The 21,441-nt window shown below is 42.1% G+C and overlaps 1 protein-coding gene across 2 annotated transcripts in view; it reads right to left on the reverse strand.

Annotated features, from left to right (window-relative positions):
* The window catches only part of epb41l4a (erythrocyte membrane protein band 4.1 like 4A), a 116,614-nt gene that overhangs the window by 32,046 nt on the left and 63,127 nt on the right, over positions 1-21,441 (reverse strand). Inside the window, exons 8-12 of one of the 2 annotated variants that reach the window (XM_029628490.2) lie at positions 17,198-17,285; positions 15,219-15,307; positions 10,800-10,863; positions 5,286-5,377; positions 523-600 (exon numbers count right to left, since the gene is read on the reverse strand). In XM_029628490.2, coding sequence (XP_029484350.1) covers positions 523-600; positions 5,286-5,377; positions 10,800-10,863; positions 15,219-15,307; positions 17,198-17,285 — 411 coding nt within the window. The remainder of the gene's footprint in view (positions 1-522; positions 601-5,285; positions 5,378-10,799; positions 10,864-15,218; positions 15,308-17,197; positions 17,286-21,441) is intronic. The other variant, XM_029628491.2, reaches the window with a different exon arrangement.

Here is a 21,441-nt window from a genome sequence, read left to right on the forward strand (position 1 = left end):
AGATAATAGGCAGAGAATAATGATATACTATTTATATGTATTATGTATGGGGACTTTCATCTTACACACGATAGAAATGCATTATATTGTAAATATTCAACACAGTTTCTACAATATTGTTTCATACACATAACGACATTTAAAGCAAGAATCCTTAGTTGCTACATTTTTGGAGTTATAAATTAATTATATATACACATGGATTCTTTAAGAATATAACTTATAAATGCCTCATGAGCTTAGTTTAACTCGTGTACCCCATCAGTACCTTAAATATAAGCTTATTTTACTCCAATGTTTGTAAACAATGTAAATGTAAACAAACACTGTATAGCCTCAAAATGTATATCATGGATGGTTATTCTTTGCATCCATGGCTCTCTATATGAATTTGAGGCGGGTTAAATTTCTCCAGGCCCATCCCTCAGCTTTTTACCAAAGTAGAGGCGGGCTGATAGTTTTGTTTTTGTTTCAATTAAGGATGCTAGCTTTGAAGCAGATATAGAATGGAGGTTTGCTCACCTGTACTGATGCTTAGATCCCAGAGAACCAAATTTGGATAGTTTTCTTGTCAGTGTGTTGCCATCATTTTCTGGCATTCTAAGAAAAAGCAACAACCATGGAGAAAAGGCCTAGATGAAGAATGTGAAAATACTGTACTTCTACTAAAGTCTCCTAGAATATTGTGGGGAAGTTTCTATAGTACATTATTACACAAGTAGTAAATGCATTATTTTTCTCTTCATGAATTTCCAAAGTGACTAACCCATGTTAAGGAGGATTAAACGCTTAGGCTGAAATTAAAATATTGCATCTTTCAAAAAGGTAACCGGCAATGCGTGTTTGAATGCTGAATCCACTTTGTAGTTTTTATTCTTTTAGAGAAGAGAGAAGAGAACTGAATTGCTGCCCTATTTCACTTTCTCTCCTAGCTATAGAGCAGCAGGTCTCTTGTTCTGATCTCTGCTTTAATGACAGAATTACTGCTGGTACACCACTAGAAGCTTCATTCAAATTCTAAGCTCCGAGTCGGAGAGAGTGCGAGACTGGCGTGTTTGTCGGTGAATAGAGAGAGAGTTATTATTTATTTCACTTTGAATTTAACTGAGAGAGAGAGACAGAGAGAGCAAATGTAAGTGTGTGAGTGTGAATGATAGAGCAAGAGACAAAGAACTAATATTTGTAATTTTATTTAACTAGGCAAGTCAGTTAATTAAGAACAAATTGTTATTTACAATGACGGCCTACCCCGGATGACGCTGGGCCAATTGAGCGCCGCCCTATGGGACTCCCAAACACGGCCGGATGTGATACAGCCTGGATTCGAACCATGGACTGTAGTGACGGCTCTTGCACTGAGATGCAGTGCCTTAGACCGCTGCGCCACTCGGGAGCGAGAGAAAAAGAGAAAGAGAGAGAGATAGATATAGAGATAGAGTGTGAGTGTGTGTACTGAGTGTGTGTACTGATGGTACTAGCAGTACATTAGTCCATTACTATACAGAAGTGAAGTAGAAGCTCTGGCTGTTGCTCATTATAAAAGCCTCTAGCAGTCCCTCACCCAGCCATGTTTTATTAACACAACCAACACCACTAACACCACTACAGCGTTGAGCTAAGGCCTCTCTCACAACCAACACCACTACTGCTAGGGCCTCTATCCCACAGGGCTCAGACACTGCAGAGAACGCAAATCACTGTTGAAAAACACCCGGATGGAAAGATCGATGGGGGAAAGGTAGTGTAGGTAAATGGATGTAGTTAGTACACACAACGAGGCTAAAACTGCCTCTTCTCGTTCTTTCTCCCGTTGTCTATAAGGACTTGTATAGTAGATCCACTCACCTAATATTTCTATATTTCTTAATTCCATTATTTACTCTTAGATTTGTGTGTTGTTGTGAATTGTTAGATATTACTGCACTGTTGGAGCTAGGAACACAAGCATTTCGCTACACCTGCAATAACATCTGATATATATGTGTATGTGACCAATAACATCTGATATATATGTGTATGTGACCAATAACATCTGATAGATTTATGTGTATGTGACCAATAACATCTGATAGATTTATGTGTATGTGACCAATAACATCTGATAGATTTATGTGTATGTGACCAATAACATCTGATAGATTTATGTGTATGTGACCAATAACATCTGATAGATTTATGTGTATGTGACCAATAACATCTGATAGATTTATGTGTATGTGACCAATAACATCTGATTAGATTAAAGCTGCAGCATATTCCTGCCTATTTCATCCAATGGATTATGCCCTCTTCACCCACCTCCATTCCATAGTCTCGTCACAGCATAAGTCTCTCCCATTCTCTCACCCAAACCACCGCCACACCCCACCCTTCCACCCCTCTCCCTCCCAGAGGCCTATAAGCCTGGGGTAGGTATAACCTGTCACGCCCCCTCCTTTCTGCCTGCATGCCAGCTCCAGGTCTGTCTGTGGTCCAGGGACTGTCCACACTAAAGGGCTCACACCCTGATTAAACAGTGTAAATCCAGCGACCCACGCGTGGCGCTGCCGCCCAGGCTCTTTAGACTGCTCTCATTAGGCCACACACGGATGTACGCACAAATCAAATCAAGCTTTATTTCTACAGCACATTTCAGACATGAAATGCAACACAATGTGCTTCACAGGGAAAAAACCCAGAATAAAAACAGAAATATTTACTACACAACAAACATAAGAGGATGAAAAACAAGAATAACAATAAAAACTGAAGGATTATAAAAGCACCCTAAGGAAAAGCAAAGCTAAACATGTGTGTTTTAAGATCCGTTTTAAAAATGTCCAATGTTTCTGCCTTCCTCAGGCCTTCTGGCAGGCTATTCCAGAGACATGGGGCATAGTAACTAAAGTCTCTCCATGCCTCTTGGTCCTAGGCTTTGGGATAGTTAAAAGGCCCGTGCCAGAGGACCTGAGGGACCTACTGGCTACATAACCTAAAAGCATGTCTGACATGTATTGGGGTGCACAATCGTGGATTGATTTAAAAACAAATAGATGAAATGTATTCTAAAACTCACAGGAAGTCAGTGCAGAGACCTTAAAACGGGTGTAATGTGTGCTCTCCGTACTGGTCTTGGCAGTACCCGTGCTGCAGCATTCTGTAGGTTTTACAGTTGACCAATAGCTTTCTTGGGTAGATCAGACAGGGGAGCATTACAGTAGTTATGACTACTTGTAACAAAAGCATGGATGAGTCTCTCTGTATCAGCCTGAGAGAGAAACAGCAGTACCATGGCAATGTTCCTCAGGTGGTAAAAAGCTAGTTTTGTCACCTTCCTAATGTATGATTTGAAAGTATGTTCAGAATGGAAAATAACACCAAGGTTTTTTACCTGAAGTTTTACCTTTATTGCCTGTGAATGAAAATGTATGTCTAGATTCTCTCTCTGGGCATTAGCTCCAACAATACGTCTTTATTTTATCTGGAAGAAGTTGTGAGCCTTCCAAGTAATTCAATCACTAATACAGTCGAACCTTGTCGAACGCCACGTGATATGTTTTTCTCTGAGTAATGTTCACCAAGGGTGACAAAAAACTTGAGAATGCAGGTAGAAGGCTTAAGTTGTGATATCACTTTCCTGAGCATGTCTGCGTCAACCAGGGAACATAATGCCTTTGCTTGGTAGGCTAGGTCACATATCATCATACTTCTCATCAAGTCAGACAGACAGACAGACAGACAGACAGACAGACAGACAGACAGACAGACAGACAGACAGACAGACAGACAGACAGACAGACAGACAGACAGACAGACAGACAGACAGACAGACAGAGAGCAGAGACCGCACTGCACTGTGCTGCCAGACAGGGGCCTTGTTCATTTTGATCAAGGACTGAGGGACACTGGGGGATTTGACTTGTAATGAATTGAGCTTTTCTGGGATAGTTATGTTAAGAGGTATGTGATAGTGTTACTTCCTGATGGGATGACAGAGTAGGGGATGACAAAGGGGGGGATGACAGAGGAGGGGATGACAGAGGAGAGGATGACAGAGGGGGGGATTGACAGAGGAGGGGATTGACAGAGGAGAGGATGACAGAGGAGGGGATTGACAGAGGAGGGGATTGACAGAGGAGAGGATGACAGAGGAAGGGATTGACAGAGGAGGGGATTGACAGAGGAGAGGATGACAGTGGGGATGACCGAGGAGGGGATTGACAGAGGAGGGGATTGACAGAGGAGAGGATGACAGTGGGGATGACCGAGGAGGGGATTGACAGAGGAGGGGATTGACAGAGGAGAGGATGACAGTGGGGATGACCGAGGAGGGGATTGACAGAGGAGGGGATTGACAGAGGAGGCGATTGACAGAGGAGAGGATGACAGTGGGGATGACCGAGTAAAGGATAACACTGGAGAGGGTTGACGGGGGGGGTTAACAGAGGAGGGGATTGACAGAGGAGGGGATTGACAGAGGAGGCGATTGACAGAGGAGAGGATGACAGAGGAAGGGATTGACAGAGGAGGGGATTGACAGAGGAGAGGATTGACAGAGGAGAGGATTGACAGAGGAGGGGATTGACAGAGGAGAGGATGACAGAGGAAGGGATTGACAGAGGAGGGGATTGACAGAGGAGAGGATTGACAGAGGAGGGGATTGACAGAGGAAGGGATTGACAGAGGAGGGGATTGACAGAGGAAGGGATTGACAGAGGAGGGGATTGACAGAGGAGAGGATGACAGAGGAGGGGATTGACAGAGGAGAGGATTGACAGAGGAGAGGATTGACAGAGGAGGGGATTGACAGAGGAAGGGATTGACAGAGGAGGGGATTGACAGAGGAGGGGATTGACAGAGGAGGGGATTGACAGAGGAGAGGATGACAGTGGAAGGGATTGACAGAGGAGGGGATTGACAGAGGAGAGGATTGACAGAGGAGAGGATGCAGTGGGGATGACCGAGTAAAGGATAACACTGGAGAGGGTTGACGGGGGGGTTGACAGAGGAGGGGATTGACAGAGGAGAGGATGACAGTGGGGATGACCGAGTAAAGGATAACACAGGAGAGGGTTGACGGGGGGGTTGACAGAGAAGGGCTTTGGTAGGAATAGTGTGGGTGATGTTGTTGTAGATAGGAGGGAGGATCATTTTTCACTGAACTTGAGAGTTTGGGTTCTTACCTGTGGAAGGTGGTAGAGATTCTAACTGAGAAGTTATAATAGTGTTGGTATAGTAGTATTTGCCTATGACAGTGTGTGTGTGTGTGTGTGGGTGTGTGTGTGCGTAAGTATGACGTGTTTTACCTGAAGAAAGTGTGGTGTTCTATGCAGCACTTCCACAGATGTTTACAGGCTGTCTTATTGGGTGCCTTGAAGAAGAACGACGTCTCTGTGCACTGTAAATAAACAACAACAATCTCTTATACCAAAAACAAACAAACAAATAATGCAAATCACATTCAGCAGCTAAATCAATAAGATACAGTGGCAAGAAAAAGTATGTGAACCCTTTGGAAATACCTGAATTTCTGCATAAATTGGTCATAAAATCTGATCTGATCTTCATCTAGGTCACAACAATAGACAAACACAGTCTGCTTAAACTAATAACACACAAACAATTATACGTTTTCATGTCTTTATTGAACACACCGTGTAAACATTCACAGTGCAGGGTGGGAAAAGTATGTGAACCCTTGGTTTTAATAACTGGTTGACCCTACTTTAGCAGCATTAACCTCAACCAAACGTTTTCTGTACTTGTGAATCAGACCTGTGCAACGGTCAGAAGGAATTTTGGACCATTCCTCTTTACTAAACTGTTTCAGTTCAGCAATATTATTGGGATGTCTGGAGTGAACATGTACTTCCGGCGCCGACTGAGATGGCCGCCTCGCTTCGCGTTCCTAGGAAACTATGCAGTTTTTTGTTTTTTTACGTGTTATTTCTTACATTAGTACCCCAGGTCATCTTAGGTTTCATTACATACAGTCGAGAAGAACTACTGAATATAAGATCAGCGTCAACTCACCATCAGTACGACCAAGAATATGTTTTCCGCGACGCGGATCCGGTGTTCTGCCTTACAAACAGGACAACGGAATGGATCGCATGCAGCGACCCAAGGAAACGACTCCGAAAAAGAGGGAAACGAGGCGGTGTTCTGGTCAGACTCCGAAAAAGGGCACATCGCGCACCACTCCCCAGCATTCTTCTTGCCAATGTCCAGTCTCTTGACAACAAGGTTGACGAAATCCGAGCAAGGGTAGCATTCCAGAGGGACATCAGAGACTGCAACGTTCTCTGCTTCACGGAAACATGGCTTACTGGGAAGACGCTATCCGATGCGGTGCAGCCAACGGGTTTCTCCACGCATCGCGCCGACAGAAACAAACATCTTTCTGGTAAGAAGAGTGGCGGGGGCGTATGCCTCATGACTAACGAGACATGGTGTGATGAAGGAAACATACAGGAACTCAAATCCTTCTGTTCACCTGATTTAGAATTCCTAACAAATCAAATGTAGACCGCATTATCTTTCAAGAGAATTCTCTTCGATTATAATCACAGCCGTATATATCCCCCCCAAGCAGACACATCGATGGCTCTGAACAAACTTTATTTAACTCTTTGCAAACTGGAAACCATTTATCCGGAGGCTGCATTCATTGTAGCTGGGGATTTTAACAAAGCTAATCTGAAAACAAGACTCCTTAAATTTTATCAGCATATCGATTGCGCAACCAGGGGTGGTAAAACCTTGGATCATTGTTACTCTAACTTCCGCGACGCATATAAGGCCCTGCCCCGCCCCCCTTTCGGAAAAGCTGACCACGACTCCATTTTGCTGATCCCTGCCTACAGGCAGAAACTAAAACAAGAGGCTCCCACGCTGAGGTCTGTCCAACGCTGGTCAGACCAAGCTGACTCCACACTCCAAGACTGCTTCCATCACGTGGACTGGGAGATGTTTCGTATTGCGTCAGATGGAAATATTGACGAATACGCTGATTCGGTGTGCGAGTTCATTAGAACGTGCGTCGAAGATGTCGTTCCCATAGCAACGATAAAAACATTCCCAAACCAGAAACCGTGGATTGATGGCAGCATTCACGTGAAACTGAAAGCGCGAACCACTGCTTTTAATCAGGGCAAGGTGTCTGGTAACATGTCCGAATATAAACAATGCAGCTATTCCCTCCGCAAGGCTATTAAACAAGCTAAGCGTCAGTACAGAGACAAAGTGGAATCTCAATTCAATGGCTCAGACACAAGAGGCATGTGGCAGGGTCTACAGTCAATCACGGACTACAAGAAGAAACCCAGCCCAGTCACGGACCAGGATGTCTTGCTCCCAGGCAGACTAAATAACTTTTTTGCCCGCTTTGAGGACAATACAGTGCCACTGACACGGCCTGCAACGAAAACATGCAGTCTCTCCTTCACTGCAGCCGAGGTGAGTAAGACATTTAAACATGTTAACCCTCGCAAGGCTGCAGGCCCAGACGGCATCCCCAGCCGCGCCCTCAGAGCATGCGCAGACCAGCTGGCCGTTGTGTTTACGGACATATTCAATCAATCCCTATACCAGTCTGCTGTTCCCACATGCTTCAAGAGGGCCACCATTGTTCCTGTTCCCAAGAAAGCTAAGGTAACTGAGCTAAACGACTACCGCCCGTAGCACTCACTTCCGTCATCATGAAGTGCTTTGAGAGACTAGTCAAGGACCATATCACCTCCACCCTACCTGACACCCCTAGACCCACTCCAATTTGCTTACCGCCCAAATAGGTCCACAGACGATGCAATCTCAACCACACTGCACACTGCCCTAACCCACCTGGACAAGAGGAATACCTATGTGAGAATGCTGTTCATCGACTACAGCTCGGCATTCAACACCATAGTACCCTCCAAGCTCGTCATCAAGCTCGAGACCCTGGGTCTCGACCCCGCCCTGTGCAACTGGGTACTGGACTTCCTGACGGGCCGCCCCCAGGTGGTGAGGGTAGGCAACAACATCTCCTCCCCGCTGATCCTCAACACGGGGGCCCCACAAGGGTGCGTTCTGAGCCCTCTCCTGTACTCCCTGTTCACCCACGACTGCGTGGCCACGCACGCCTCCAACTCAATCATCAAGTTTGCGGATGACACAACAGTGGTAGGCTTGATTACCAACAACGACGAGACGGCCTACAGGGAGGAGGTGAGGTTTTGTGCTGTGCCTTTTTTTCTCCACACATAGTGTTGTGGGTTCCTTCCAAACAACTCAACTGTAGATTAATCTGTCCACAGAATATTTTGCCAGTAGCGCTGTGGAACATCCAGGTGCACTTTTGCAAACTTCAGATGTGCAGCAATGTTGTTTTTTTGACAGCTGTGGTTTCTTCTGTGACGTCCTCCCATGAACACTGTTCTTGTTTAGTGTTTTATGTATCGTAGACTCGTCAACAGAGATGTTAGCATGGTCTAGAGGTCTGTAAGTCTTTAGCTGACACTCTAGGATTCTTCTTAACCTCATTGAGCATTCTGCGCTATGCACCTGCAGTCATCTTCGCAGGACGGCCACTCCTATCTTGTCTCATTGGTTGGACTCAAGGTTAGCTGACTCCTGACTCCAATTAGCATTTGGAGAAGGTGTTCACATACTTTTTCCAACCTACACTGTGGATTTTTAAATGATGTATTCAAAATACACATAAGAAAAATACAATCATTTGTGTGTTATTAGTTTAAGCACACTATGTGTGTCTATTGTTGTGACTTAGATGAAGATCAGATCAAATTTGATGACCAATTTATGCAGAAATCAATTTATGCATTGTCCCCTATAAATAAATAAATAAATAAAAATGTATACCTCTGGGGGTTGTGGCATATGGCCAATATACCACAGCTAAGGACTGTTCTTATGCACGACGCAACACGGAGTGTCTGGATACAGCCCTTAGCCGTGGTATATTGGCCATATATCACAAACCCCAGAGGTATACATTTTTATTTATTTATTTATTTATAGGGGACAATGCACATTAATCAACATCAACATTACAATAACGCAAAATCCATGTAAATGTGCCGGGGTTAGCCAAAAGCTCATTTGCAGCCGTTGTGCCAGGGCAGCTAAGGACAATTACACAGTCACAATACACATACTCACTAAAACAATACAAAATACAAATACATTACATCCAATAATATATCATTCTAACAACAACACCACCATCATCAACTGTCGTCTTAAATATGACGAACCACAGAAAACTCATGTATACAGATTTGGATAGACTTGAGCCATGTTTCAATTTAAATGTAAAAGTACAATAATCAGTGCAGCTTCTCAAGTCCATGGGCATTGCATTCCAGTATATTGTAGCTCTAACAGAGAAGGCCAATAGACTGATTTTACTGTGTCGAAAAGGGACGCAATCCCCACACCTCCTCGGGCCTTATTGCTTAAATATACTGTCTGATAGACACACGACTGGAATGCTGTTTCAGCCAATCAGCATCCAGAACCCAAACTACACGGTTTAGAATTCTAACATATACCATAACAAAGGACTTTTGCTTCATCATTTATTGTGAAAACAACCGGCTACATAATTAGGTGGTGTTCGGTGGTGGTAGATAGGCCACTGCATCTCCCTCCTGACAAATGTACCATTATATGTACAGCAAATGAACAGGTAGTGTGTAATCTTTCACCCATATGGGATGTCTGTGTTCGGTCATTAGGATAATAGATATCAGACTTTAGAGAGATGACGGCTCACACTCTAACCTCTACAGCTAGTCTCAAAGAGGAGGTAGCTACTGTTGATCCTTGGTTCTTTATTTTATTTCAATTAAGCTCTGGTCTTCTGAGCTGCTCGGATAGTGTATTGTCAATAATGGGCTTCTCATGGGTCTCTGGCTGCTTGACTGCCTCGGCTTAATGAGACTCTCAGGTTGCTAGCTGGAGCACGCACGCACACACATGCACGCGCGCACACACATGCACGCACGCACACACACGCACGCACACACACGCACGCACGCACACACATGCACGCACACACACACATGCACGCACACACACACACCAGTGAAAATGAATCGACTGAATAAACCAAATTCAATATTTCATTCAGCAAGACACACAGGTCTCAATGAGTCACACTATCTAAACAGAGAGAGGAGAAAAAGTTGTTCTGCTTCAGTGATATCTGAAGGTATGGGCCCAGATCACTTCCAAAATGATCAAGAAATCCTCCCCAAAAGCGTAAGTTTGAAAATTCCCAGAAAACCCAAAGGTTCATCAGGAAGTGAAGTTCGTGTGAAGTGTCTCCCTTCCCATTTGCACCTGTGAAGTGAACATCAGTGAAAATGGGAGAGATCTTTCAAGGCTGCAACCATGTCCCGTAGTTCTGCTCTGTCATGTTTCTTTCATTTCTCTCATTAAACATTAGGCGGATGTCAAAATCTTTCAAGATCAAACACACGATTGACCTTTCAAGGTTTCACATGGGAGTACTGCAACTACTCCTTGGAACATTCAGTCAGTTTTATTTTATGCTTTGTATTGAAGTCTGAAATGGGGGGAAATTATAATGAGGTTTTCTACACCTGTGATATCCAAACAAATTGATTCTGATTCAGTCATACCAAGTTGGCTAGTGTGAATTATAGTGTGAATCAAACTATTGAGTTTATGAAACATGCTAAAATAAACAGAATAATCACAAACAAACAAAGCCAAGGTTGAAAATTCAGTCCATAAATTCACACAACATTCCTTATGCAGATAATACTGAAAGATAATAACTGACAACTTACATCTTTTCCAACGACTTGAAGCTCAAACTGTGTTTCCTTAAAATGCACTTTTGTTATCCTTGGCCTAAAATGATCAAAAATAAACAAACAGATAATGAGATGTTTATTAACAGGTACAATAGCTTAGTCACAGTTGATTTTCTCAGAAATACTGCAGCAACTTATCTAACTAATATGGGCTCTATTTTTGGCTGGTATTAGTTTGCAATTTCATCATGTAAAAACTGGCACACAGGCATTTTTCCAGACGTAACACCAAGTTCGGCAATTTACCTGTCTTATATCAGCTTGTTTGCACTCAGATGGGCGCTACAAAGGGTAGTGCGTATGGCCCAGTACATCACTGTGGCCAAGCTTCCTGCTATCCAGGATCTCTATACCAGGCCGTGTCAGAGGAAGGCCCTAAAAATGGTCAAAGACTCCAGCCACCCTAGTCATAGACTGTTCTCTCCGCTCCTGCACTGCAACCGGTACCGGAGCACCAAGTCCAGGTCCAAAAGGCTTCTTAACAGCTTATACCCCCAAGCCATAAGACTCCTGAACAGCTAATTACATGGCTACCCAGACTATTAGCATTGACCTCGTTTTCTATGCTGCTGCTACTCACTGTTTATAATCTATGCATAGTCACTTTACCTCTACCTACATGTACATATTACCTCAATTACCTCGACTAACCTGTACCCCCACACCGGTACTACATGTATATAGCCTTGTTATTATTATTTTATTGTGTAACTTTTATAAACTTCAGTTTATTTAGTAAATATTTTATATAGTCCCCTTTAAAAAAAAAAATTGCCTAATATTACATACCCAAATCTAACTGCCTGTAGCTCAGGACCTGAAGCAAGGATATGCATATTCTTGGTACCATTTGAAAGGAAACATTTTGAGGTTTGTGGAAATGTGAATTGAATGTAGGAGAATATAACACAATAGATCTGTTAGAAGGAAATACAAAGAAAAGAACAACTACCACCATCTTTGAAATGCAACAGAAAGGTCCCACATCTAGCCATCACTCTGGTTGTAATTCCCATGGTGTCCACAAGACGTCAGCAGTGTATGTGCAAAGTTTCAGATAAGTATGAGCACTCTACATGACATTTAGTGTAAAGTCACCCAGGTACATTTGGGAAAATCATGAAGGAGACATTTACATTACATTTTCTGCAAGAATAATGTCAAATCTGTATACTTGGACTTTTATTGAGCTTTTCCAGTAAGTTCAACATTTGCAAAACAACCAGTTTTCATAACTTCATAACTCTCCATATTCTTATCATTTTTGCCCAAAAGGAAAAGGCTGACTGTCACACAAGGTTAGCAGCTACAGTTGGCGACAGATACGGGGTTTCCGGACACTCCCGTAAAGCCCAGCTCATTGGCTATCTAGCGATTGCATTTCACAGCTTTGTTTGACCCCGATGTGTGCTTATTTGACAAAGTTACAGTCGATCAAGTGAAGATCACCCGCGTCGTCGGCGTGCCATGAAGGCGTCGCTCTCTGACCAAATTTGGTGTCCTATAGGATATACTACACCCCTAATGAAATAGTGAAGTCTGGTTATGTTCTAGGATCTCTGATATGGTGTCCTATAGGATATACTACACCCCTAATGATATAGTGAAGTCTGGTTATGTTCTAGGATCTCTGATATGGTGTCCTATAGGATATACTACACACCTAATGATATAGTGAAGTCTGGTTATGTTCTAGGATCTCTGATATGGTGTCCTATAGGATATACTACACACCTAATGATATAGTGAAGTCTGGTTACATTCTTGGAACTCTGAGGAATACATATTAACGTGATTTGACTGGTTGAAACAACGTTTAGGGTTAGATTTTCACAGATTCCTTTCATTGCAAATTGAACGAGTGGAAATACAAAATCGATCGTGCATGCTATATGGACCTTTTTAGGATATGAAAAATAACTTTATCTAACAAAACAACACTTCTTGTTATCTCTGGGACCCTTTGGAAGATAAATCAGAGCAAGATTTGAGAATGTAAGTACACATTTCACCTGCAAAGGTGAATTTATCAAACATATCGCAGTGAAAAAAGTGTTTTGTTGTTAGGAGCGCTCCTCAAACAGTAGCATGGCATTTCTTCACGGTAATAGCTACTGTAAATTGGACAGTGCAGTTATATTAACAACAATTGAAGCTTTCAGCCGATATAAGAGACTTATATGTAACGACATTTGTTGTTTCTCTAAAATCTGCGATCGTGACACAAGGCGCTGCATGATTTACAACTGTCCCGTTGATGGGACACCTATCCCTAATTAAGGGGTAGTAACTTGTTGTTTAAGGGCTCGTAAGTAAGCATTTCATTGTAAGGTCTACACCTGTTGTATTCAGCATTTCACTGTAAAGTCTACACCTGTTGTATTCAGCATTTCACTGTAAAGTCTACACCTGTTGTATTCAGCATTTCATTGTAAGGTCTACACCTGTTGTATTCAGCATTTCACTGTAAAGTCTACACCTGTTGTATTCAGCATTTCACTGTAAAGTCTACACCTGTTGTATTCAGCATTTCACTGTAAAGTCTACACCTGTTGTATTCAGCATTTCACTGTAAAGTCTACACCTGTTGTATTCAGCATTTCATTGTAAGGTCTACACCTGCTGTATTCAGCATTTCACTGTAAAGTCTACACCTGTTGTATTCGGCACATGTGACAAATACAACTTGATTTGCTTTGATTTGGGTGGAAATATTTGAGGTGTGTCCTTAAAAAGATGATCCAAACTGCTAATTTCAGGCCGCAATGGTAGAGATATTTAAGACCAACCAAAAGCTATTTTTAGCGGTAATGCAGGTTGGTTATGCCATGAATTTAGACAGTGGAAACACAGCCTATCAAGCCATGACGCACAATGCACATATGTGCATGGAACAAGAGTAGCCTAATGTGCTTTTGGTGCCTGTATACTTCGTATTTAGAAACATAAAAAACAAATGTTTTTATTTTGTTTTATTTCATTAAAAACCAAGTATAGCCTCCACTCCTCTCAATTAAGTTTTTTTTTCTGCTCAATGCAATCGCGAAGTAGTTAAGCCTGGCCCCTGAGACAACTTGTAAATAAATCTTAATCACCAAAGATGTATTAAAATATCATGTTTGAGAATTTAAAACAGTGACATTCCCTTTTTATCTATACATTGTAGGCAGGCCCACATTATTTTAGCCATGCAGGTCCCGTTTTGGTCATGCGTAAAAACCCCTCCATGATGTAGGCTACATGTCCATCCTGAAACGAGAGATGAGAACCTCTGAATACGAGGGCCAGGTCACCCAGCCATCCCAGACAGCACCGGTGAACCTCATAAGTTATCTGTAACCTGTAAAAATGGCTTGTTTTCAGTTTCATTTGTTCAAAACCCAAGCCCTCCTTTAGGCCTACTATAACAAAGGCTGGTTCAACAGCAATGCCTTTCTTTTTTATCCTGGTGATTTCATGATATCATTACATTTCACATTTATTTATTGTTGTTTAAAAAAAACTGATTGGTTGTTTTTTGTGACATTTTATTACAACCAAAGTTATTATAATGATTTACCTTTCCTGGTTTAATGGTGGCAACGTCTGTGGCAAGCTTGCAATGCAGATGCTGGAGATGGGTGAATGAGATCTGATCTGTAAGATGGTTCCACATATATTCATATTTGGGAGCAGTATAACGGTGAGTGGACGTTCTCCCTTTCTCTTTATATTGGATCTTTGTCCAGCTACTGTGAAACATTGGGACGTGAGTAACACCCTCTATAGTCTGCATTGTTTTAAAATGATAGGCCCACGGGGAGAAATGATGGTGTCTGTAAGTGTATTTACACATAGCCTATTTAAAACAAGTTGTCGATTCATTTGAAATTTGAATCAAATTATTTGCTCTCTTTTTAGGCTTTATCAATTATTTATTGAATCTTGTTTATTGACAATGTTTGGCATGTCGATGCTCAGCCATAATACAATTTACAGTAGACCTACACCTATATCAGTGTGAATGCTATTGAAGCCATGCAATTACTTAGATTGGGTTCAAGTTAACATATTCAGCAAAGATAGTCTACATTGTGTTATTTTGTTTCTGTAAGCCATTTAACAAACTATAAAGCACAAACATTGGAAATTGAGTTGATTCCAAGGCAATACATAAAAGACTGTAAATACACAACTTAAGGCAACCAATTATTTAGCCATGGAGTACATTCTGATTGGCCAGTGAAGGGCCAAGCCTCGACACACCCACAACTTGTTAATTCATCAAAACCCAGCCCTTTAGCACCAACGTCAGCAAGTCCGTTGATAATTGTGATAGTGGAAATAGCAAACTATCATATTCCTTATTTACTCCTACAATGTATATACAAATCATCCAAAAACAATACCTACCAGAAATACTTCCCAACCTGTGTTTTGTTCTTGTAAACAACAACTCCAATAGGTGTTAACCCCAGGAAGTATTCAGATTGATTCTCACCCTGAAACACACCACAATAATAGGTATTATTCCAAGCACAATTTACATACTATGTCCCAACCAGAAATAACACACAGTAAAGATATTAACGTATGTGTCAAAGGATAAGAAAATAGTAAAATAGTCATCTCTCCATACACAAAGAGACTAGGACAATAAGAAAGAACATTATCAAGGCAATGTGATCGTGATAAACCACAGAATACAGCTCTAACAAGCATCTCATTGACTCTGTACCGGTACCCCCTGTATATAGCATCCACATTGACTCTGTACCGGTACCCCCTGTATATAGCATCCACATTGACTCTGTACCGGTACCCCCTGTATATAGCATCCACATTGACTCTGTACCGGTACCCCCTGTATATAGCATCCACATTGACTCTGTACCGGTACCCCCTGTATATAGCATCCACATTGACTCTGTACCGGTACCCCCTGTATATAGCCTCCACATTGACTCTGTACCGGTACCCCCTGTATATAGCCTCCACATTGACTCTGTACCGGTACCCCCTGTATATAGCATCCACATTGACTCTGTACCGGTACCCCCTGTATATAGTCTCCACATTGACTCTGTACCGGTACCCCCTGTATATAGCATCCACATTGACTCTGTACCGGTACCCCCTGTATATAGCATCCACATTGACTCTGTACCAGTACCCTCTGTATATAGCCTCCACATTGACTCTGTACCGGTACCCCCTGTATATAGTCTCCACATTGACTCTGTACCGGTACCCCCTGTATATAGCCTCCACATTGACTCTGTACCGGTACCCCCTGTATATAGCCTCCACATTGACTCTGTACCGGTACCCCCTGTATATAGTCTCCACATTGACTCTGTACCGGTACCCCCTGTATATAGCCTCCACATTGACTCTGTACCGGTACCCCCTGTATATAGTCTCCACATTGACTCTGTACCGGTACCCCTGTATATAGTCTCCACATTGACTCTGTACCGGTACCCCCTGTATATAGTCTCCACATTGACTCTGTACCGGTACCCCCTGTATATAGCCTCCACATTGACTCTGTACCGGTACCCCCTGTATATAGCCTCCACATTGACTCTGTACCGGTACCCCCTGTATATAGCCTCCACATTGACTCTGTACCGGTACCCCCTGTATATAGCCTCCACATTGACTCTGTACCGGTACCCCCTGTATATAGCATCCACATTGACTCTGTACCGGTACCCTCTGTATATAGCATCCACATTGACTCTGTACGGTACCCCCTGTATATAGCCTCCACATTGACTCTGTACAGGTACCCCCTGTATATAGCCTCCACATTGACTCTGTACCGGTACCCTCTGTATATAGCATCCACATTGACTCTGTACCGGTACCCCCTGTATATAGCCTCCACATTGACTCTGTACCGGTACCCCCTGTATATAGCCTCCACATTGACTCTGTACCGGTACCCTCTGTATATAGCATCCACATTGACTCTGTACCGGTACCCCCTGTATATAGCCTCCACATTGACTCTGTACCGGTACCCCCTGTATATAGCCTCCACATTGACTCTGTACCGGTACCCTCTGTATATAGCATCCACATTGACTCTGTACCCCTGGTACCCCCTGTATATAGCATCCACATTGACTCTGTACCGGTACCCCCTGTATATAGCCTCCACATTGACTCTGTACCGGTACCCCCTGTATATAGCATCCACATTGACTCTGTACCGGTACCCCCTGTATATAGTCTCGCTATTGTTATTTTAATGTTTTGTTACTTTTATTTCTTATTCTTATCTGTATTTTTTAAAACTGCATTGTTGGTTAGGGGCTTGTAAGTAAGCATTTCACTGTAAGGTCTACCTACACCGGTTGTATTCGGCGCATGTGACTACTTACAAACACAGGGTGAAGATCGACTCCGTACATATCCAGTGTTTTGGCGATTCCTAAATAATTGTGTTCAGCCTTGGAGGGAACCTGGCCCCTGAAACACAGAGAGTTTATCTTGTTGGTGAAGCATCAGGAAAGGTGTTCAAGCCCATATACAAACACATAGAAGGAAATCTTATCTAGTGTGTATCCTAAAGTATACAAAGTGTGACATTATCGAGTACACATCTGCAATTACTGTATACATGGTATAACATGAGCAAGTATACAACTACAAGTATACATACCATAGTGTAACGTTACATTATTAAGTATACATCTTACTGTATCCAGTTGAAGTCGAATGTTTACATACACCTTAGCCAAATACAATTAAACTCAGTTTTTCACAATTCCTGACATTTAATCATAGTAAAAATTCCCTGTCTTAGGTCAGTTAGGATCACCACTTTATTTTAAGAATGTGAAATGTCAGAGAGAACGATTTCTTTCAGATTTGATTTATTTCCTCACATTCCTAGTGGGTCAGAAGTTTACAAACTCAATTACACTCAATTAGTATTTGGTAGCATTGCCTTTAAATTGTTTAACTTGGGTCAAACATTTCGGGTAGCCTTCTACAAGCTTCCCACAATAAGTTGGGTGAATTTTGGCCCACTCCTCCTGACAGAGCTGGTGTAACTGAGTCAGGTTTGTAGGCCTCCTTGCTCACACACACTTTTCAGTTCTGCCCACAAATCTTCTATAGGATTGAGGTCAAGGCTTGGTGATGGCCACTCCAAAACCTTGACTTTGTTGTCCTTAAACCATTTTGCCACAACTTTGGAAGTATACTTGGGATCATTGTCCATTTGGAAGACCCATTTGCGACCAAGCTTTAACTTCCTGACTGATGTCTTGAGATGTTGCTTCAATATATCCACATAATTTTCCGACCTCATGATGCCATCTATTTTGTGAAGTGCACCAGTCCCTCCTGCAACAAAGAACCCCCACAACATGATGCTGCCACCCCCGTGCTTCACGGTTGGGATGGTGTTCTTCAGCTTGCAAGTGTAACAGAATAACTTTAGACCATCTCCTCGCCCATACCCGGGTGCGAACCAGGGACCTTCTGCACACATCAACAACAGTCACCCAAGAAGCATCGTTACCCATCGCTCCACAAAAGCCGCGGCCCTTGCAGAGCAAGGGGAACAACTACTTCAAGTTCTCAGAGCAAGTGACGTCACCGATTGAAAAGCTTTTTAGCGCGCACCACCGCTAACTAAGCTAGCCGTTTCACATCCGTTACACAAGCCTCCCCCCGTTTTCCTCCAAACATGACAATGGTCATTATGGCCAAACAGTTCTATTTGTTTCATCAGACCAGAGGACATTTCTCCAAAAAGTATGATCTTTGTCCCCATGTGCAGATGCAAACCGTAGTCTGGCTTTTTTATAGTGGTTTTGGAGCAGTGGCTTCTTCCTTGCTGAGCGGCCTTTCAGGTTATGTCGATATAGGACTTGTTTAAGTGTGGATATGGATACTTTTGTACCTGTTTCCTCCAGCATCTTCACAAGGTCCTTTGCTGTTGTTCTGGGATTGATTTGCACTTTTTGCACCAAAATACGTTCATCTCTAGGAGCATACCGCTCCTTCCTGAGCAGTATGCAGAATGTGTGGTCCCATGGTGTTTATACTTGCGTACTATTGTTTGTACAGATAAACTAGGTACCTTCAGGTGTTTGGAAATTGCTCCCAAGGATGAACCAGACTTGTCGAGGTCTACAATTATTTTTCTGAGGTCTTGGCTGATTTCTTTTGATTTTCCCATGATGTCAAGCAAAGAGGCACTGAGTTTGAAGGAAGGCCTTGAAATACATCCACAGGTACACCTCCAATTGACTCAAATAATGTCAATTAGCCTATCAGAAGCTCCTGAAGCCGTGACATCATTTTTTTGAATTTTCTAAGCTGTTTAAAGGCACAGTCAACTTAGTTTATGCAAACTTCTGACCCACTGGAATTGTGATACAGTGAATTATAATTGAAATAATCTGTCTGTAAACAATTGTTGGAAAAATTACTTGTGTCATGCACAAAGTAGATGTCCTAACCGACATGCCAAAATTATAGTTTGTTAACAAGACATTTGTGGAGGTTTTGAAAAATGAGTTTTAATGACTCCAACCTCAGTGTATGTAAACTTCCGACTTCTACTGTACGTGGTGTAACATGAGCTAGTATACACCTACAAGTATACATACTTGTGACATTATATTGTACAGACTATTTAGAACATCTAGATGTTCTATCTATTCTAAAGGGTTTATAAACATCTAAAGCTAAGAGTTTAGAAACATCTAAAGCTAAGGGTTTTTAAACATCTAAAGCTAAGGGTTTTTAAACATCTAAAGCTAAGGGTTTAGAAACATATAAAGCTAAGAGTTTATAAACATCTAAAGCTAAGAGTTTATAAACATCTAAAGCTAAGAGTTTATAAACATCTAAAGCTAAGAGTTTAGAAACATCTGAAGCTAAGGGTTTAGAAACATCTAAAGCTAAGAGTTTATAAACATCTGAAGCTAAGGGTTTAGAAACATCTAAAGCTAAGAGTTTATAAACATCTAAAGCTAAGAGTTTATAAACATCTGAAGCTAAGAGTTTAGAAACATCTAAAGCTAAGAGTTTAGAAACATCTAAAGCTAAGGGTTTATAAACATCTAAAGCTAAGAGTTTATAAACATCTAAAGCTAAGGGTTTATAAACATCTAAAGCTAAGAGTTTATAAACATCTAAAGCTAAGAGTTTATAAACATCTGAAGCTAAGAGTTTATAAACATCTAAAGCTAAGAGTTTATAAACATCTAAAGCTAAGAGTTTATAAACATCTAAAGCTAAGAGTTTATAAACATCTAAAGCTAAGAGTTTAGAAACATCTAAAGCTAAGGGTTTAGAAACAGCCATGTAACAAATCACTAGGTGACTGTTTGGGGGAATACAGTGCAACAAGAGAACACCCCAAATACATGGAAAGTTGATATTTATTGTGTCGTACTTCACCCCTGATGACAGTATTACAGCAGTGATGGAGAGTTGTTTAACTGTCATGAATCCCCCAGTCTAATAAACAGTAAATCTAACATGATGATCTACCTGGTCAACAACAGAAGTAATTATAGGTAGTGAGATTATAGCTAGAGTGTTTAAGAGTACTGTATGCAGTCTGAACAGATACAAGACAATGGATACACTCTGAAGTGGCAATAATAAGGAACTACAATACAAGTCATCTTACATGCCAGACTTAATGTTCAGCGACAGACTTGTCTGGTCCCATGAGACTACAATAAAATATACTCAAATGAAACAATACACTTTTCAAAAACGTACATAACATACTTTCCCCCCTCCTCATCTAGTCAGTAATGCTTTTTCTACGTTCCTATTTCTTAATTAACATTCCATGTGAAATAATGTTCAACTAGGTTGTGGACTGGGTTATGTATCTCCTATTACTCATTAACTACAATGTCATACAGAGAGAATCATGTTTAAAAACCAAACGCATGCAGTCTAGGAGACCACAGGTATGGACCAACTCCCTGTGCTTCGCTGAGTACATAAAATATGTTTATCAAGAGTGAACCGTGTACCAACTGCCAACTGAGTCTACAATATGGTGAAAATATCTATGAATGTGGATAAAGGGTGATGGTATTGCTGTATGTATCGTGCAACCCATACTGTAATCTTTGGACTATAAGCAGTGTGTATGCAGTGTAAACTCTGGCTTTGGTAAGCTTCATATACTGTGCCAACATCTCCCTCCTAATGTTAGAGGTTGGATGAGTCCCCTCCCCTCCCTCCTCCTCCTCCTCCTCTCCGCTCTCCGCTCTCGAGCCGTATCATTGATCTCCTGATCACACACATTAGTAACACAGAGACTCAGACTCATTCAGCCTGCTCAAGTGTGACCCCTAGATCTCCTCACACCTCTCCTTCTCCTCCTCGTCTTCCACTCTTCCTCCTCCATCCATACCCTGAAGACACAATCTCATCCTTTGCTCCCACTTCTTTCCCGAGTACATTTTGGATTCTGTTCACATGTTCTTTGTAAGCGGCCGGGCCAGGGCTGAGATGATTGTCTCATACATGCAGTTAGGTGGTGAGTGGCTTGGAACGGGGAGTTATTAACGGACACTTCGGGGTGGGCAGGTTGAGGCAGGAGCTCCATGGAGCTGTGATACATCGGGTGGGGAAAGGG

This window comes from Oncorhynchus nerka, linkage group LG22, assembly GCF_034236695.1.
Source record: "Oncorhynchus nerka isolate Pitt River linkage group LG22, Oner_Uvic_2.0, whole genome shotgun sequence".
Classification (NCBI taxonomy): domain Eukaryota; kingdom Metazoa; phylum Chordata; class Actinopteri; order Salmoniformes; family Salmonidae; genus Oncorhynchus; species Oncorhynchus nerka.